Source organism: Phoca vitulina, unplaced genomic scaffold, assembly GCF_004348235.1.
Source record: "Phoca vitulina isolate PV1807 unplaced genomic scaffold, GSC_HSeal_1.0 scaffold82, whole genome shotgun sequence".
NCBI classification, from domain to species: Eukaryota; Metazoa; Chordata; class Mammalia; order Carnivora; family Phocidae; genus Phoca; species Phoca vitulina.
Genome location: NW_022589785.1, coordinates 1,171,486 through 1,190,208, shown reverse-complemented (window position 1 = coordinate 1,190,208; position 18,723 = coordinate 1,171,486). Strand labels below are relative to the sequence as shown.

At 53.5% G+C, this 18,723-nt stretch overlaps 1 protein-coding gene across 2 annotated transcripts; it reads right to left on the bottom strand.

Annotated features, from left to right (window-relative positions):
- Window positions 1-1,226: 1,226 nt before the first annotated feature.
- ASPHD2 (aspartate beta-hydroxylase domain containing 2) lies at window positions 1,227-13,945 on the bottom strand. Of its 2 annotated transcripts, XM_032395155.1 has the most exons (5): window positions 13,908-13,945; window positions 9,129-10,223; window positions 4,078-4,191; window positions 3,418-3,566; window positions 1,227-3,227 (listed from the first exon to the last, which is right to left on the bottom strand). In XM_032395155.1, exons 2-4 carry the CDS (start codon window positions 10,015-10,017, stop codon window positions 3,457-3,459), a joined length of 1,113 nt encoding a protein of 370 aa, XP_032251046.1. In that variant the 5' UTR covers window positions 10,018-10,223; window positions 13,908-13,945; the 3' UTR covers window positions 1,227-3,227; window positions 3,418-3,456. The 2 variants fall into 2 exon arrangements, with proteins under 2 accessions (XP_032251046.1, XP_032251045.1); XM_032395154.1 differs by having other exon boundaries at window positions 1,228-3,566.
- Between the last annotated feature and the right edge of the window lie 4,778 nt (window positions 13,946-18,723).

The window sequence follows — 18,723 nt, the reverse complement described above, 5'->3', positions numbered from 1 at the left end:
CTTTACACTAGATCCCCACCTATTCCGCATGAAAAGTAGCTTTCCTTTCTCACTGATCTTTGCCAAAGAACGGATCATGTCCACAGCCCTGACCCAATCCCTGAGTGCTAGGAGTTTGGAAGGCTCTGATTGGTCAGGTCTGGATGGTGAGCCCAGCCCAGCCCTGACCCAATCCCTGATGTCCAGGAGTTTGGAAGGCTCTGACTGGTCGGGTCTGGATGGTGAGCCCAGCCCAACCCTGACCCAATCCCTGAGTGCCGAGAGTTTGGAAGGCTCTGCTTGGTCGGGTCTGGTTGGTGAGCCCAGCCCAGCTGCTGCGGCTGGTCAGATCCTAGAAACCCAAGAACTAAGAATGGGGATGCTGCATCTTGCAAGAGGCTCAACAGGGTACTGTTGGAGGAGAGTGTTACACATAGCCGCCATCCACTAGAGACCCAGGTTAGGTGGCCTGGGTGTCACACGGGAACACAGCCCAGACTTTAACCTGGAGCTGGCTGGTTTCAAAGGCCTTGTCACTTGAGTGGGCAGTGACACTTGTCCCCAGCTACACATTAGAATCAGGGCAGGAAATGAGTTAAAACAAATACGGAGATCCGGGCCCCACCCCCTGAACAAAGAAATGAGATGCTTTGGGGGAGGGCGGGGTGTGGGCATCAGTAGTTCTTAGAACACCCCAGGTGACTGTATTGTGCAAAGTCTAGAACTGGTGGATTAGGTCACCTTTCCCGTCCCTGGCTATATGCTGTAGGCCATTCAACATTACAAGTGTAACCCAGAACCCAACCTGGGCGAATGCAGGGGGATAGTGAGCAGGTGCCTGGGAGCCCTGGTACGTGACCTTGTAAAATCTGGGCGTGAAGGTGGTGCAGGCTGTCAGAATGGAAGCAGGGCTTCTCATCTGAAGCGCGGCAGGCACGCTGGCTCTCCTTTCTCACCTTAAGCATCCTTAGCTGTAGCGTGTAAATTATTTTAGCAATTGCCTAGTTGGCAATGCACACTTTAGGAGAGCGAGAAACATCTCAACCCTGGGCAAGTGGTGCTCCTCCCTGCCGCTTGCTGAGGGAGCCCAGCCAGGACTGCGGCTGGAAGCGGGCTTGCTGGGAAAACACCAGGCAGCCCGGCTGCTCCTGGGTCTCCAGGCCACCCATGTCACCTACCTCTCTTTAAAAGGGAAAATTTCAAAACATACCTACTGAGGCACCTGCTTCTTCCCCTGTAGTGAGGCAGTGGAAGGAGCCGCCGGCTCCCCTGGCCACCTCCCTCCACCACTGCTCAGATGGGCTGACCCGCCTCCTCCTTCCCGCCCTGCCTCCTCACCTGCTCAGAACCACTATGGCGGAAAGGGGACCCTCGCTGCTGCTGTACGTACCAGTCACCATCTCTGCAGTGGGGCACAGAGAGTCTCCCAGAGGCTCCGTGACTTGCCCAAGGTTGGGTGGGAGCCAGCTCCTGGCACGGAGTCCCGAGTCCCCCCCGCTTTCCTGCAGCCACAGTCCTCGCTCTCTGCCCCATGTGCCACTTAGAGTTCCTTACGTTCCACGGATCTGCTCCTGTCAGCCCACACCGGTTATGAGACCCGCGTTTCTGCCTCACTCACCGTGTACACCAGCGCTTGTAGGGCCCCGCCCGTCTCTGCGACGCGATCCAAACTCCCAGCAGCTCCGGCCACGTGCCCCCTCTTCCCCAAGAGACCACTGGCGCAGTTCACTCCGGTTTTCAGCAAGGTCCTTTATTTATCTCCTGTTCCCCCAAGCACGGCACATGAGCTCAGGTAGCCGGGTACCCGTGTGGGCTGTGGGCTTTGTAAACGGCGAGCAGTCAGTATGTATAGAAATCATGCACCTCGGTGATTCTTCGACAAGATACTTAATGAGTAGAAAGATTTCAGGTGTGTTGGAAACTGCTGCCCTGTCCTGCATTCTGCTCACGGAAAAAGATCGGTGCAGAGATTTTACTCAAATGGAGACAGGTATTCTTTGCTCACTGGCCAGTAACTGCCTAGGGCGTCTCGGGTCATGGTCACCTCTGACGGCCGCTCCTCCCGTCTGTTCCGACGGACTCTGGACCTGTACGTGTGACCAGCTGTACGTCCCCCGTGGCTCCGTGGCTTTATAAATTGGACACTGCCCGTCATACGTGATTCAGAAAAGGCATCTCTAGGATGGCTGGAGGCCACTCTTGCACACCTCAGCTCACAGGAGAATGTTTCCAGAATTTGTGCCTCCAGCTGGCCACGTCCTCCACAGGAGACCAGAAAGCCAGCTCCGCCGCTGTGGGTCTTTTGGGTCTGTAGGTCTTCCCAAAGGCCTCGCTCACACCCCTGGCTCACACCCCTGCGCAATGGCAAAGACATGGGGCCGACACCTCCACTGTCTCGGAGTCCAGCACTTGAACATTTATGTACAGACAAATAAATGGAAAATCAGAGGCAACAGAACTCCAAAGCAAAAGAGACACTTTTTTGGTCAGATCGACGATTCCAGTCTTGCCAGAGGAAGGTGTTGCTGGAATGTCACGGGCTGAGCGTGCGGTCTCCCCGCACCACAGCTCCGACCAGGCACCCTGCTGGTCTGAACGCTCATCGCCGTGGACTCGGAAGCAGCTGCATGGGGAATCTTCCTGGCCCGGTTTGGCAGTAGGGCTTCTGTCGGCAGTGAGGTGACTGGATCACACGTTCGGCAGCTGATCCGTGGGAGCCCCGACTTGGCTCTCGAGGACACCAGCCTCGGCTTGGAAGGAAAGCCGTGTTTACAGAGGAGCCTCCAGTCCCACCAGCCGGATGCTCCCCACCTTCGGGGACCTGATGGGGTTTGGGAGTGAGGTGAGCGACGGTGACAAGTCCGCTCAGGCCCGGCCGTGCGCACCGCCCCTGACTGGGTCCACCCTGCCCGTGAAGCTGGCCGGGTGTGGGGACGGCAGACTCTCCCCCTGCCCCGGGCTGACTATGGGTCCCCTGTGTGACCATGACAGCCACAGAGGCCAAGGTCTCTAGCTCTCTGGTTTGCAGTTTTTTGTTTTGTTTCGGGTGTTTTTCTTTTAAGATGACCACAAGGAGTTTTTACGTGATTACATTCAGACAGATAACCGCTTGGTTACCCTATTCGAGAGCAATGAAAAAACCAGGTACACAACACGGCACAGACGACAGTCACATCAAGGGCACCGAGCCCCGGTCACAGAGCAAAGTAACGCGCTATTAGGCAGAAAGGAATCGCAGAAGCAAATGACTGGAAGGAAAAAAAAGAAAAATCTAAGGAGATACAAGCTGAAAATTTCCCATTTACAATAACCAAAGGAAAGAGGGACCCCACGTGACCTCAAAACCCCAAATAAGAACTTTCTGGTGAGGCAGGTTTCAGAGCATGGAATCACAGCACGGGTGGGGGCTGGACTGTACCCCAGTCTGCCCAGGCTGACCCGCGGCCACTGTCGCCGACTCCAGCACAGGAAATGTTCTCATCGTCCCGGAGCAAAGATGAAATCCAGGGCCTGCCGTTCGGCTGCTGCCACATTGGGATGCCACAAATCCACCATGAAAACCACCCGTGGTCCATCCTCCGCTGAACCTGGGGGTGGAGGGGGGCGCGAGAGAGGAGAGGTTCAAACCAGCCTGGAGCCAGGACCCACGCAGCGCTGGCCCCCACAGTTAGCTTTCAGGCAGGGACCCATCCTGTCCCCTGGCATGGATCGGGACGTATGAAAGGAGAGGGCAGAAGGAGGCAGGGGTGAGTAAGTGGTGGGCGGAGCACAGAGGATTTTTAGGGTGGTGGAGCTATTCCGTATGATCTTGTCAGGGTGGATCCGCGTCACTATACATTTGTCAAAACCCACAGAACATACAGCGGCAAGAGTGAACCCTAACGGAGACTACAGAGTTGAATTAATAATAACGTGTCAATATTGGCTCGTCGCTTATAACAAATGCACCACACTAAAGTAAGATGGTAACAAAAGGGGAAATTGTGTGTGTGTCAGGTGGGGGTGGTATATATTTTCTGCTCAATTTTTCTGGAAACCTAACAGCGCTAAAAAATAAAGTCTATAACTTTAAAAAAAAAAAAAAAGGCAGCCACTCACCTTCGTGGAATGCAGTGTGCAGGAAAGAGTCATCAAAGAGGAGGCAGCGTCCTTCCGCCCAACACTGGGGCTCTCCCCCCACCACCAGCTCACAGCCACTTGGAGTTTTGAGACCTTTGGGGGGGGGAAAGCAGAGAAAAGAGAATGAAGGCAGGTGGGATGGGGGATGGCCTGTTTTGGTGTGAATGCTCAACTTCTGAAGCGCCCGACCTTCTGCCTCACCCCTCGGAGCCCCATTTGGGGTGGGGTAGAGGTGCTTCCACAGAGCAAACACAGGCTGCCCATCACTGAGCTCCGGGGAAAAATGCATTTTTCCATTGGCTTAATCTGTTCTGGGTCATGGGCTGCCAGTGAAGGCTTGCACTGCACTTCTGAGACTCCTGAAGCCCATCTGTGGACCGCCCGTGTTAATCGAGGAAGGCCAGGTTCACAACCCGCCTGGCCCAATAAACTATTCCAGTCCGGTCTCCAGGGCTGTTTTGGTTGAGATGAAACCATGCCCTCCTCTTTGCGTTCCAAGCTTTAAATCCATGTTGGGGCCTGAGGATGGCATGTTCTTAGTCTAAGCTCCTCTGGCCGCCCTCTGGGACACTGAAGGTCACCCCTAAGGCCATGCCTGAGCTCCACGGGGAAAGAGGCTCACACCTTCGTAAGGAGCCATCCGCTCACAACGGCGAGCACATAAGGTGCCAAGTTTGGGCGCATAACCACGGAAAGCGGGCCTGGCTGAAATGCTGCTGTGTGCCCACTCTCACGTCCCCGTCTCCCACCCCAGGATCTGAGGGAACACCCGGCCCCTGTCACTGCCTGGACGTCTGTAAATGGAGGCACCACCACAGCCGTCAAAGAGATTCCCGGGGGGCTGGGTGGGCCCCACGGCTCTCAGGAAGGACGCAGCCGGAGGAAGAGGGGCCCTGGCAGAGGGGCTGGGATCATGGTGGTCTTGGCCGTCTTCGGGAACTACGGGCACAACCGTGACGCAGGACCAGCCGGCACTGCCCCCCCTCCAATTGACTCCTTAGGATGAACATGAAACAGAGTTCTCGCAAAGAGAGCATTTTCACGCGTTCCTTGCACTGGAAACGGACAGCTCCTGGAAGCACGTGTGCAGGAGGAATTCACACAGAGGAGTGGCAAGGACGGGGGACTTGGGGTGCCGTGGAACTCTGGGCAAGTCACTTCACCTCTCGGAGCCTGTAAAGAGGGAACAGTAGTGTACCCACCTTCGGGGCTACGTGACCACTGTCCTTGCCACCTAGAGCATACAGACTGCCTGAGTGCAGATTTGGGCTAAATCGGCCCTTTTCAGACCTCCCTTCACCCCCTCTCCAGATGGAGCAGCTGAGATTCAGAGAAGTGACGTGACCTGCCCGAAGTCTGCTATTCAGTCCTGGTGCGGACCTGAGGTCTGAATCCAAACCCACCTGGCCCCGCAGAATGGACTCTAATGACACTGGACAGTATGTCAGTAGTTGTGGTATAAAAGTGATTGTCCATTCTTGTAGTTAAGGTTTCCACTCTCAATAGGACATGTCACTGAATCGGGCGAGAAGGAGCGTTCTGACTCTGGAACCATGCTCTCCCATCTCCCGCTACGGGTAACAAACAGCTGGGGAGGGGGGCAGGGGGCGGGGTTAGGGCTGCGATGGGCCCGGGGGGACAGGGAGAGAGCCCTCGCTGACCGGTTCAGGTGGATGAGGCCATTAGGACTCGGTGGTTCTCTGCAGGGACCCTCCACCCCAGGGCTTCAGAAAGCAGCTCTCCTTTCTCTGGGCCACTAAATGATTCATTGCCGTGCACCACGGCACACAGAAAAATGGTCTGGTCTGCTGGCTTGACAGCCCCCTGCTTACTTTCTTCCGCCTTCCCCTTCCTCACGCCCCGGCCTTCCAGCGGCCCCCATCCCTGCCTACTGCCCGCACACCAGCTTAGTCGGCAGAGATGATCAATACTTTCCCAGAGAGAGCGTTCCGGTGGCTCTTGGGGATGGAGATAGGCCCCACGTCCTCTGGCTGAGGACTTGCTGTTTGTCCCCACCAACCACCCAACGAGGCAGGCCAAAGGTGCAGAAAGGGCTCCGTGCGCCAGGGGCCCCCACCTCGGGAGGCCGGAGGCTGGCACTCGGGTGGGCAAGGCGAACACAAGCAGCTCCGCTAGTCCCAAGCAGCTAGGCGGCCCAGAAACCCAACACCATGCTCGTGAAAGGCACGGGGAGTCTAATTGTGCTTCTTGGGCAAGAATTTGCTGAATATGCTAATGCATTTTCATCTACCCTTTCCTGAGGGTTGGCCATGTGGAAGGACATCTGCCTCCCCAGTCAATCTGCCTCGTGAGCGTCAGAGGTCGCTTACTGGAGGTCTGTGGCCCTGCGGTCGGGATGTCCCAGCCCCACGGCCGGAGCTGTCCCACGGCGCTACATGGGGTCCAGACCGGGTGACGCCACCTCTAGAGGCGGCTCGGAGTGGTCCCTGGACCACCAGTGAATGGACTGGAGGGCTGGGGTTTCAGGTGTCTGCGGGGACAGCTCCACAAGTCACACCTCAGATGGAAGGCAGCAAAAGGGGACAAAGGTTGGCAATTCAAGAGCACGGTTCAGGAACTGCGGGTGCCTCCTGCACTCCGGCCAGGTAGACTGGCCCAGGTGTGGCTGCCAGGGACGCACCAGGCTCACTTCCTCTCTGGGGACACCCAAGGTCACGGGGGTCGAACCCACCTTTGTTTCATTCCGGGGCGGACGTGAACGTGAGCATGACAGTGGAAAGAAGGAAACGCTGAGCAAACCCAACCAGGGCGCTTGCCCCGGCCACGGGGAAGCGGCCACAGTCCAGCAGGACTCCTTCCAAGAGAACATGACACGGCCCAGTTTTTCTGGTGGCAAGAACTAGCTGGGCTGAGAAGGCAATGACAGGTTGTACCGAGGGCCGGTGGGGGCATGGTTTACGCTCAAGTGCACGACAGACATTCGTGCCCAGGACGCAAAGCCTAGGTCTTCTGCACCGCGCCCCCTACCCCCCGCCTTGCTACTCAACACACCTGCCTGGAATTCTACCTCAGTCCGCAGATGCCCTTCCCTCTGGGTCACTCTGAAGCTTTTGAAAAACATCCAAAGAAAACCTTTGAAGAAAGCACAGCACTGCTCCCCATGGCCCACAGCCTCGATCCCAAAGCCGGGCATGGTGGGCTCCCCTCTGCGGCTCGCTCCCACCCTGGACTTGGCAGCCAGCCACGTCTGGGGCTCAGGGGGGAAGGCTCCTCCGCTCCATCCCGGTGGCTCCAGCTCCCACCTGCAGCCCCGCACGCTCGGATCTGAGTGGACCCTGGGGCCCTGCACGGCGACCTTACTGAGATCGCGCAGATGGCCACCTCACCGCCTCGATTAATCAGAGTGCCCTTTGCCTGACTGCCCTCTACCTGCCCGTACTCCTCACGTGCTACTTCATATCCTCCAGAGAGCCCCTGGGCACATACTGTTACCCCATGCTAGAGGCTCAGAGTTTCGGGGTCCCAGCCAAGATCACTCGGCAGATGGGGTCGACAGAGCTGAGTCCAGGGGCGCTTGCTTCCGAAGTCTGATCGTTTCCTACTGTTTCCTGAGGGCCCAGGTCTTAGGGATCCTTTCTTAGACTGTCCAGCATGGGTTTCATCACAGAAGCTACTAGTTACCACTGCTGTAGGCCAAGTAACCACAGAAGATACCACTTTATTTAACCCTGTTGGCGATCCTGAGGTGAGGGCTACCTCCCCATTTTACAGATGAGGAAACTGAGGCACAGAAAGACTCCGTTACTTGCCCGGAGTTCCAGGGCTGACCACAGAGCCAGGCCGCCTCCCCTGCCGCCTCTCCCCTGTCCTGCCTCGGCTCTTGAAACACTCAGGGTGTCAACTGCTCGAATCTAGTTGTTTTTTAAAACAGCGAAGCCCTCAGGATCCCCACATGGGGCAGGGGAAGCAGAGGGCTCCGGGGTAAGTGGGGCTGCAAGGCCCGGGGCGTCCGGCTCAGGTCCCCCCAGGCTGCCCTGAGATTCCCCTACAGAACACTCATGAGCCCCTGGCTCCAGCCTAGACCGGGGCTCCTCCGCATGGGCTTTTTCTTCCTCTGCTCCAAAGCCAAGGCAGCCAATGCTGCAAACTTCCTGAAGCCAACCTTGCCCGGGCTCTGGGCACGCCCTCCCCACCCCCCCCAAGTCTGGGATGCTAACTGGGGGTGCCAACCCATTATCATGACTCACCAGGAACAAGGCATTCTGGGGAACGAACGTCCCTGTGTACTGAGTTGTGGTAAAGCCGAACTAGAGGGTGAGTACTCCACGTCCGGCTCCGTGTGAGTCAGAGCTTCACAACACACGTTCTCTCATCAGACCCTCCAGGTAACTCTACGGGGGATGAGCTTTTTAACCTCTCCCTTCTAAATGGGGACACGGAGGTCCAGGGAGGAGAAGTGACCTGCCCCAAGTAACACGGCCAGCAGGCGGTGGGGCCAGGATGCAAGCACGGCTGAGCTGACTCCGATCCGTTCTCAGAACCACTGCCACGCACGTTACCAACTGCCCTAGAATCTGAAAAAACTCGGCGTTAACACCCAGCATGACTTCACCCTTGATTCGGAAGGGACTGGGGCATGTTTTACAGCTGCCCGATGTCGGTATGAACCTGCGATCGCTGTAATAGCCTCTGGCCCTCGAGCTACGCTGTCCACTACAGTAGCCGCTAGCCACGGGTGCCTCTTTAATTCAGATGAAGTTAAGAATTCCATGTTTCGCCGGCACCAGCCCCATTTCAAGCACTCAATGGTCACCCGTTGCTAGAGACTACCGTACTTGGACAGTGCGGATGGAGACCATTTCCATCACCGCAGAAAGATCCCCTGGACAGACCTTCTGTCAGATCATACTGCTCCCAAGTTCCTTTTTTGACTCAATCCCTGCGGTCAAAACCGTTTGCACGCAATCCATCAATCTTTGACAGAAGTACAGTGCAGCGAGTGAATGGGCACGATTCTGGCTGCCCGGGCGGCCGTGTCCGGCAGGTGAGACCCCATCCCCGCGACATACCTAAGTGGCACCGGATGCGGATGTTGGTGGGGCCATAGTGCTCCGTTATCACAGTCCCCGGGCTCAGCACGGAGATGCACGCGTTCCCAAACACATTGTTCCCAATGCAGGTCCGAAGGCTTCCGAGCAAGCGGTACGTCCGTGGGCACTTCCTGCAGTTCCTGGGAATGCAAACCCCCTGATTGACCAAGTAAAAGGTGACCCACTCCCCGCTGGGGGTGCTGTTCATTTTCCATCCTTGCGGGAGGCTGCAGTTTGAGAAAGCTTTGTAGAGCGTCTCAAACTCGCACAGGATGGTCTGGAAGTTCCGTTCCAGCAGCTCCACGTCGTGCTTCTGCGCGTCCCGGGAGAAGTAGGGCGTGCTGGGGAGGTCGGGCAGGAAGAAGACCTCGGGCTTCTGGATGGAGGGCCGGCTGTTGAGGTAGCGGCCCTGCTCGCGGATGCCCTTGTGGATGCGGCCCATGCCGGACCAGGAGTACCGCTTGGCGTACTCCTGCAGGTTGTGGTAGAGCTTCTGGTTGAGGCCCTCGTTGTGGGCACAGCGCACGCACTCGGGGGACTGGCAGTACACGTACCCGTTCTGCAGCCCGTTGGTGTCTGCGCCCTGCATCAGGGAGTTGACGGACGCGTAGGGTCGGGGCTGCTCGCGGCCCACGTGGTAACAGTACCACACGAACAGGACCAGCAGGCAGGCCACGGTGACCACGGCGGTGGTGTCGCAGTCCCGCACCGACTGGATGCCCGTGGCGATGCAGTCCCGCAGGCCGTCCAGCGACCAGCTCCAGGCCACCAGCCACTCGAGCGACATCTTGGGGGAGTTGGCGTTGGGCGGGGGGCGAAGCAAGGTCAGACAGTCAGTCCTCGGGGGTCCCAAGGGCACCCACACCATGCAGCTTAGCGTGGGGGGGAAGGGGCGTCTGGGGCCGGGGGAGGCATGGCTGCCACTGTTCTTCGGATCCCGCCAAGGGTGGCATTCACCCACATCTGGGCTCAGCACCCCGCTCCTAGCAAAAAAGTCACTGCAGGTTGGGCGGAAGGAGCTGCTTTCAGTCACACTAGCAAGTGGGGTCAGTCACCGTGAAACAATTTTCAAACCTGAGATGAGAAAAGAAAGGTAAACCAGCATAAATTTTTATACCTGGAAAGATCCTCAACTGAAATGTAAAATCCCAGATCCTTCTGGAAGGTCCTTGTGGGTAGGGGACACACTTCTCAATCTTGGCTGTTCTCTCCCCATTTTACCACACCCCCTCACCCCGGTTTCCCAAAAGGCCAGTGGTGAATAATTTGCATCCAGTACTGACAATTACACAAGCCTCACCTATTCTGTGTCACCCTTAAGGGGTGTGATCAGCCCCATTTTACAGGTGGGGAAACCGAGGCCCCGAGAGGTCCTATACCTCACCCACGTTCACGTGGCCAGGGCAGGGACTGCAGGGCTGATGTCTATCCACAGTAGGCGTTTCATAACTACTTGTTCTCCTTCAGTCTCTGTACCTTTACAGAGAGATATGGATTCAAAAGCATCTTAAAAATGGCAAAGGAGGGGCATGTGGCTGGCTTAGTCAGTGGGGCGTGCGACTCTCAATCTTGGGGTCAAGAGCTCGAGCCCCAGGCTGGGCATAGAGATGACTTAAAATAAATAAATAAATGATACCTAAAAAATGGCAAAGGAACCATAAAACTGCACGTTCCCCATTTGACTTTCTCTTTCGCTTTGCTTCATCATTCTTACTTAATCTCTCTTGCCCTGCTGGCACAGGCTGGGTTTAACTCAAGCTGGAAGGGGAGGGGGGCTCTTGGGGGTCGCCCCCATGGCAGACACAGGGCATTTTCTGTCTGTCCGCTCGGGAGACTACTCACTGGTCTCACCCACAGGTTAGGAGAAGAAGTGATGGGGGAGAATGGAAACAGAAGCCCACTCAGGTCTCTTGTCTCCAAAGCAGACAGGAGCGCTGTGCCAAGTCTCCCGCCAATGGTTCGGGCCAGTGTCTGGCACCCTGGTTACTCGAATAACCTAGAAGTATGATCAGAGCCCAGGAGCCATGTTGCCCGTGTCTACAAAACCCTAGCCGTGTTTCCCAGCTGAGACCCTTTGTCCAGCCTGGTTTTTCTAATCTGAGAACAGCCAGATCTACAATCTCCCACGAGCCTAACACACTCCCTCAGCGCAAGGGGCCGAATAATTCAGAAAAATCGTTTTGTGTGCTACCTTCTCTCTTGGGAACAGAAGGCAACTGAAAAACTGGGAAAGCTGTCCCCTCTCCTTTCTCTGGGGACTACATTTGGCCAGAAAATTCTTGGGAGGTGGCAGAGAGGCCAAGAACCCAAACCGGAGGTGGGCTGGACCGTGGGTGGGACACTTCCGCTCCGTCTCAGTTCCTTCATCTCCAAGATGTGGTCATACTCATCTCCCGGGATGTCACATGATGACAGATGCAAAGCACTTAGGATGTCACAGCGAACATTTAACATGTGCTTAGATGTGTGGCACCCCATGTTGATCAGCCAGCAAAGCAAAGGCGGGGCATTGGGGACAGGTATCTCAGGACTAGGGACCCTAAAGGCAAATTCTGGACACTCTCATTGCCATGCATCTAAACTGACTTTTATTTGTCCCCAGACTTGCAAGGCTAAAAATGAAAGAGAAGCCTTAGGTGCTCATTAACTGCCTACTTGCATCTTCCCAGCTTAGGTCAAATTAAGAATCATCGGACTATAATGTTTAGCAAGTCAAAAACACACATGCTAGATATTCATGGCCGTTTTTATGTTTTTAGGAAAAATACAAAAGTGGGGAGGCTAGCAGCTCAATTTTTTTTTTTTTCTCACACATTCTCAATTTCTTCACAGATCTGGGCCCCACTGTATGGAAACAGACCCCTCTGTGCCCCTGGTTCTCTCCTAGCCATATACCATAATTGTCACATATTCCCTCAAAAGGGGAAGGCAAAGAAAATGCAAAGAAAATCCGGGATGATTTTCCAGTGTTTGTTTGCAAGCCTGTCTCCCAACCAGAACCCCAGGATTCCTGAAATTCAGTGTGAAACTGTCATCTGCGTGATAAACAAGTGCTTTTACTGAAAGGATTCCCCCCCACCACCACTCCCTGAGCTCAACCTGTAATTGGAACTTTTAAACTCAGTCTCTCAGGAGAAGAGGTTTCTCTTCAATGGGAAGTGAGATGGTGATAACTTAACAAACACCTGTTAAGTGTCAGTCCCCATCAGCTCTACTAATCGCTTAACTCAAGCACAATGAAACTTGGAAGGCAGGGCGAATGATAAGGGGATCTCTCTACTGGCTCATCCCCCTCCTGGGGGAAGCCTCCTTCTAGTTCTAGACAACGCCAGCCTTGAGCACTCCCTAGGCTGAGCTATAAACAAAAGATAGCAAAAGATCCTGATGCCCTGAACCCAGCTTCGGATCCTGTTCTCATAAAGGGTACCGACAGCCAAAGTTAGGGCTTTTCTTACCTGCCGCTTCCTTTTAGCCAAAATACACTGGCAGGCCCCTGAGCCCAGAGGTGGATTGAAGAGCTCAAGGCTGAAATGTGACACTAAAAAAACCCTCACATTTGGAGGGTGACTGGCAGCTTATTAAGTACTGGTTCCAACATTTGACCCTCACAGCACCCAGCGACAACCACCAACGCTCCAGTGGTAAGGGCATGGATTCTCTCCCCCTCCCCAGTTCCTGGCTCAGGGACCGCAGTAACTTCCAGTTTCCTTCACACATCTGATCATTTGCATCTGTTTCATATCTGTCCTCCTTAGGGACAGGGACCTGTCACTGCAGTTCTGCCCTTTAATAACTCCGATCGTAAAGGTCAGTCAGCTCTGGGGAATAGGGTCCAAATGCATGGCCAACTGGTGAGCAAGTCCAGTGAAATATAACTTTGGATACGATGAACATCTGGGGGACACACTCAGCTCTAACCTGGCTAATGGCGTTCACCTTACAATCCAAGAGGCTGACCAGTGCTAAAGAGCTTCTGGTCACTCTCAGGGTGTGGCCAGGCCGCCCTAGAAGTCCTCCCTAGGAACAGGGCAGAGCAGGGCAAGGTGTGTGATGCAGGTCACCCTCTCCACCCAGGACCCAGTGAACTGCCCTGGGACCAGCCCTCCCCCATGGGCAACTGGAGACCTCCCCTCCTCACTTTCTGGGCCAGCTTTTTCAGCATCCACCCACTCCGGAGATGCCGAAAGTGGGGGGGCAGCGGATGGGTTAACACAGATGGTGACCACCAGGAGGTCAGGGGAGGAGGGGGGTGGGACCACGGAAAGGGGAACATTGACAGGAAAAGTGGGCAATCAGCTAAAGATTAGGGAAGGTGGCTTATGGTGACAGCTCATGGGACGGGGGAGGGTCACCTCGGGAAATATGGGAAGTGGGTGACGCTCAGGGCTGGGGGGAGGGGGAGAGCAGGCAAGGAAAAGGAGCGGGGAGGAGGGTCACGAAGAGGGTGGGGGCGCCGCGATGGGGAAGGGGCTACGAGGAGGGTGCTAAGTGGTGATCACAGCCCGCCGCCAACACAGCCCCGGCGGCGGCGCTCTGCACGCAGCGAGCACCGGGCGGCGGGGCCCCTTGGCCCGGCCGGGATGCGGGGCGCGGGCGGGCGCCGGCGTCCCCGAGCATCCCCCAGCGGCCGCGCCGCCGTGGGGACCGCGGGCCTGCAGCCGTCCGGCCCCCGCCTCCCTCCCCTCTCCCGGGGGGGTAGCCGCTCGGCCGCGCCGTCTCCCCCGCCACCCCCCGCAGCCCCCCGGAGACGCCGCTTACCTGCGCCCGGGCGCGCGGGCGGCGGGGGCGGACGCTGAGGCCCGGGCGACGCCGCCGCCCGAGGGCGCGGACGCGCAGACGCCCCCTGCCCGCGCCGCGGGGCCACCGCCCGGCCCACGCCGCGGGAGTCCGAGCCGGAGCCTAGCCGGTGCCCCCACCGGTGCCGACGCCGCGCTGCGCTCCGCGGGACCGCGCGGACCACAACTCCCACAATGCCGCGCGCGGCCGGGCCGGCGCGGGGAGGGGGCGCGGGCGGAGGGCGGAGGGCGGGGCCGGCGCGGGGGCGGGGTGGGGCTCGGACCCTAGGCGCGTAGTACGCGGGCCGCGCGCGGGGCGGCTCCGGTGGCCTTGCGGGAGCGGCGGTGGCCGGGGTCCCCGGGACGCACTGCCCGGCGGGGTCGGGGGCGGAGCGCGCGGGCGGGCGGGCGCTCATTCATTCGCTCTGCGTTCCTCCTTCTGTGCCCCTCTGCTCCCCCGCCCTCGGTCTCTGTCCGTGCTCCGGCTCTCCCTCCTACACTTCCTTCCATTCTCTTTCACTTTCCTTCCCTCTTCTTTCCTCCCTCACTTCCTCTCGCCCCGACACCCTTCTTCCTTTTATTTATTGATTCACCGCGCACTTAGAAGGCCGCTCAGGCACTTGGAATGAAACTGTAAATGAAACAGGATCCCTAGTGTCATGGAAAACTCCTTGGTTCAGTAGGAGCGACTGTTGAGCAGCCTCTCTGTGCCTGGCCCTGTGCTCCTTGGGGAGCGGTGCACACGCGGCCCCTGCCCGCGGGGAGCCACAGTCTGGCCAGGAGTCCAGGGTTACCAAGTAATCACAGGGGTAAAGGCACCATCACCTGGCACGCAAAGTAATAGAAGAGAAAGTACAGGGCAGGGTGAACGCTTGGAGCAAGAGGGCATGTGATGGGGTGGGGGCCCCCCACGGAGGCCTCTCTGAGGAAGTGATGTTCGAGCTAAGGCCTCTGGGAGACATAAGCTAACAGTGGCCATGGGACATGTTAAAGGCTCTGGGGCTCCATGCATAGGCGGGTTCTGAGAACTCAGGAGTAGGATGGCTGGCCCACGATCCATCTGTTCTGCCCCAGAATCTACTTGTTGCTGTCCCAGCATCTACTTTGCTCCTGTCCCAGAACCCACTTTAATCATGTCTCAGAATCCACCTCTCACACCTTTCCCAGAACCCAGCTGGTCCCTGACCTAAGAACTCACCTCCACCATGTCCCAGAATCCACCTCATCCTTGTCCCAGAACCCACCTGGTCTCTGACCTAACAATTCACCTCTACCAAGTCCCCAGAATCCACCTTGTCCCTGCGCCAGAACCCACCTCTACTGTGGCTCAGAATCCCCATCTGCTCTGGCCCTGAACCCACCCCCACCACGTCTTAGAATCCACTTCATCTGTGTCATCTCCTCCCTTGTTGTTACTCCAAAGGAGGAAGAACTTTTTTCCCCCTCTTATTCTACTAAAATAACCGAAATGCATACATTGGGAAACCATAAAATGCATCCAGATTTGTTCAAAGTGTGGGTAATCAACACAGTCATCCGATTTGGAAACATTAAACAAGATGTCTCTTTCACTGCCAGCCTTGCAGTGGTTGAACCTGCGGGGGGGGGGGGGGGGGGTGCGGTCAGAGAAGGTGGGAGGGCATTTGGTCCCTCTCACATTCAGGAAGTTGCTCAAACTCAGACTTCTCCAAAGGCGCTTATACGTTCAGTCAGAGCATCACACTGACAGGGTTGAAAAGGAAAACATTCTTCATATAGTTGTAAATGTGTGTTCTGTTCCTGGGTCACACCATCTGTAGTGCATTACGAATTAATATTGTCTATAAATCCTGTCATTATCTTTGACCAGGGCAATTATGTTGCTCTGTATTTGTTAAGAGTATTTATTTGTGCAACGGGGGTATTACCATGTACACATTTTGCTAACCCTGCTTGCCATTTCTGCCCGTGGGAGACACTGGGATGGGAGGCGAGTTCCCCCCCAGAAAAAGGGTATCCAGGCCTTCTTCCAGAGGGGTCTTTGGGATGAGAGCTCCAGATAAATTGTCATTGTGCTAATGGAGGAGCCAAGATGAGGACCAAGTGAGTCTAAATTGCCTGCCTCCTGCTTGGCTGCCACCCGCGCCCTCCTCCTCCCCCCCCCCCCATCTCCTCTGGGCAGTCCTTCCCGACCCACTCTGAGGCTGTGCAACCTATCATTATGCTATCTCATACACTCGTGGAGTCCGCCCAACTCCCTCCTGCTGCAGATCGAGTCACTGGGGGTCCAGAGAGAAAACATGCCTTGTTCAATCAAGGTCACAGCAAGTCAGTAAGGGAAATGTGTAGACCCTTCAGAAAATGCTGGCTTGGTGCATTAAAGAAACTAGTATAGTCTCTTTAGAGAGAAATTTAGTAATATTTGTTAAAACGACAACAAATGTGTATATCTTAAAAACAAACAATTTCACTTCTCTATATCCATCCTAGAGAAATTCTAGAATGGATAAAGGAATAGTGATGTTTTTATATTATATAATCCTGTGCAACTGTTTAAAAGGTGTCTATGTAACAATATAAAGCTCCTTAGGGGCGCCCGGCTGGCTCAGTCAGAACAGCTTGTGACACGTTTGATTGCAGGGTTGTGAGTTTGAGTCCCACGTTGGGTGTAGAGATTACTTAAAAAAATAAAATCTCAAATATATATATTTAATAAAAAATAAAATAATAAAATCTTCTATATATATTTATATACATATACACACAAATACTAGAGCAAAAAAATCAGAATTATGCATGTAGTATGACTTCATCTTCATAACACATACACACAACACAAAATGTTACTCTATAGTTTCTATGGATATATATGTATATTTATATAAAAGCAAGAGAAAAGCGTTAGAAGAATACACTAGTATGTTCTCCTTTTTAAAATTTAAAATATTATAATGTTGCCAAATGCAAAGAATATCCCTCAGAGGAAGCACACCAAATTCACTGCTTGTAACTTCAGGGGCCATTAAGAAGGAAAAAGAAATTAGGCACAGTAGACAAAAGGAACTCCAGCATTTTCTGGAATGTAATTTGATTCAGTATTTTCAAAAGGATTTAAATGCTCCTGGAACAAAATACAGAAAGGATAAATCAGTTACTGGGAGTACTGCTCTCCTATATCCCTCAACCACCTGGTTCCCTTTCCTTGAGATAATCATTATAACCAATTTCTCATGCATCCTTCCAGAAAAATGTTGTGTGTTTGCAAATACTATACAGAGATACTTTAACTTTTGAAAAGGAAATACTGGTATGCTATTAGTGATATTAAAAATTGATTTTAAAGTAAATTTCAAAATTACATTAAAAAGTATTTTTCGAGAATTAAGAATTGCTCAACACAAGAAAAATCTTTTGATAGAATTCAACATATTAACAAATTAAAGTAAAAGTACTATAAAATGTCTCAATAGATGCAGAAAAAAAGCATTTGACAAAATTCAACATCCTTTCATGATTAAAAACTCCTGGCAAAGTAGGAAGAGAAGGGAACTCTGTCAATTTAATAAAGAGTATTTATGAAAAATTTACAACAAACATTATACTTGATGGTTAGAGATTGAATGCTTTCCCTCAAAGATCGGAACTGAGACAAGGATGTTCACTCTCGCCACTCCTATCCAACATCGTATTGGATTTTCTACCCATGCAATAAGGCAAGAAAAAGAAATAGGAGGCATTTGAAAGAGTAATAGAAAAAATTCTTCATCGTACCAACAAAGCTGTAAAGAACTCAGGAATGAATTGAACTAAAATGGGAAAGAAGAAAAAAGTGAAATAAAAATATTGAGGGGCAGAGAATAAATTATGAATGATGACAATGTATGCAAAATTCATGGATATGAAGAGACAACATCATAAAGATGTCAGATTCCCCTAATAATCTATAAAATTTAAACAAATTTTTATTAAAATCTCAGTATTTTTAGTGCAAGAAGATAAATTGGTCATAAAATTTATATAGAAAGGCAAAGGGCCAAGAAAGCTAAAGACAAAATGAAACTACCTAATAAAAACTGAGTAAAGGGTATAAGCAGGCAATGCACACAAGAGGAAACACAATGGCCATTATACCCAGGGGGAAAGGTGCCATATACCACACTGTTCATCAGGGGAATACAAAGTGAAACCATAGAGACACGATTTTGCATTCATCATGTTGGCAGAAATTAAAAAGCCAATTGATGCCAAGGGTTGGTGAGTCTATGGAGCACTAGGTGCTCTTTGCACACTACTGATGAAGTATAAATCTGCACAACTCTAGCCATCTTTAATAAAGTAGAAGGTGTGCACACACAGTCCTGCCATTCCACATCCTGGTATTTGCTCTAGGGCACTGGTTTCCAAACTGGGGGTCTCACTGATGGTTCTAAAAGTGATAAAGTAAGTCATGACCACAATTTGAGATAATGAAACAGAATAAATTACAATAGAAATTATGAGAGTATTTAAGTTTATTTCTTATGTTTTTGTTCTTGTTTTTTTTTTCTCCAGTGAACTCTATGCCCAGTGTGGGGCTTGAACTCATGACCCTGAGATCAAGAGTCACATGCTCCACCAACTAAGCCAGCCAGGTGCCACTAGGAGAGTATTTCTGACAGTATCTTACACTTTATATTTGTGTGTATGTGTGCGTTGTACCAGGTCCTGTTGTAAAATGCATTTCTGATAGTTGGTGGCAGTCAGGTAAGTTTGAAAGCCTTTGTCCTAGAGAAGTTTTCAGAGTGGGACAAGAATGTACATTGCAACATGTGAAAAATTGG

Excerpts from the sequence above, each read along its gene's own strand:
- ASPHD2 (XM_032395155.1), bottom strand. The coding sequence starts at position 10,017 with ATGGTGTGGGTGCCCTTGGGACCCCCGAGGACTGACTGTCTGACCTTG. Across the intron at positions 4,192-9,128 it reads CCGCATCCGGTGCCACTTAG|GTCTCAAAACTCCAAGTGGC; the intron begins GTATGTCGCGGG and ends CCCCCCCCAAAG. Across the intron at positions 3,567-4,077 it reads GCACACTGCATTCCACGAAG|GTTCAGCGGAGGATGGACCA; the intron begins GTGAGTGGCTGC and ends CTCCACCCCCAG.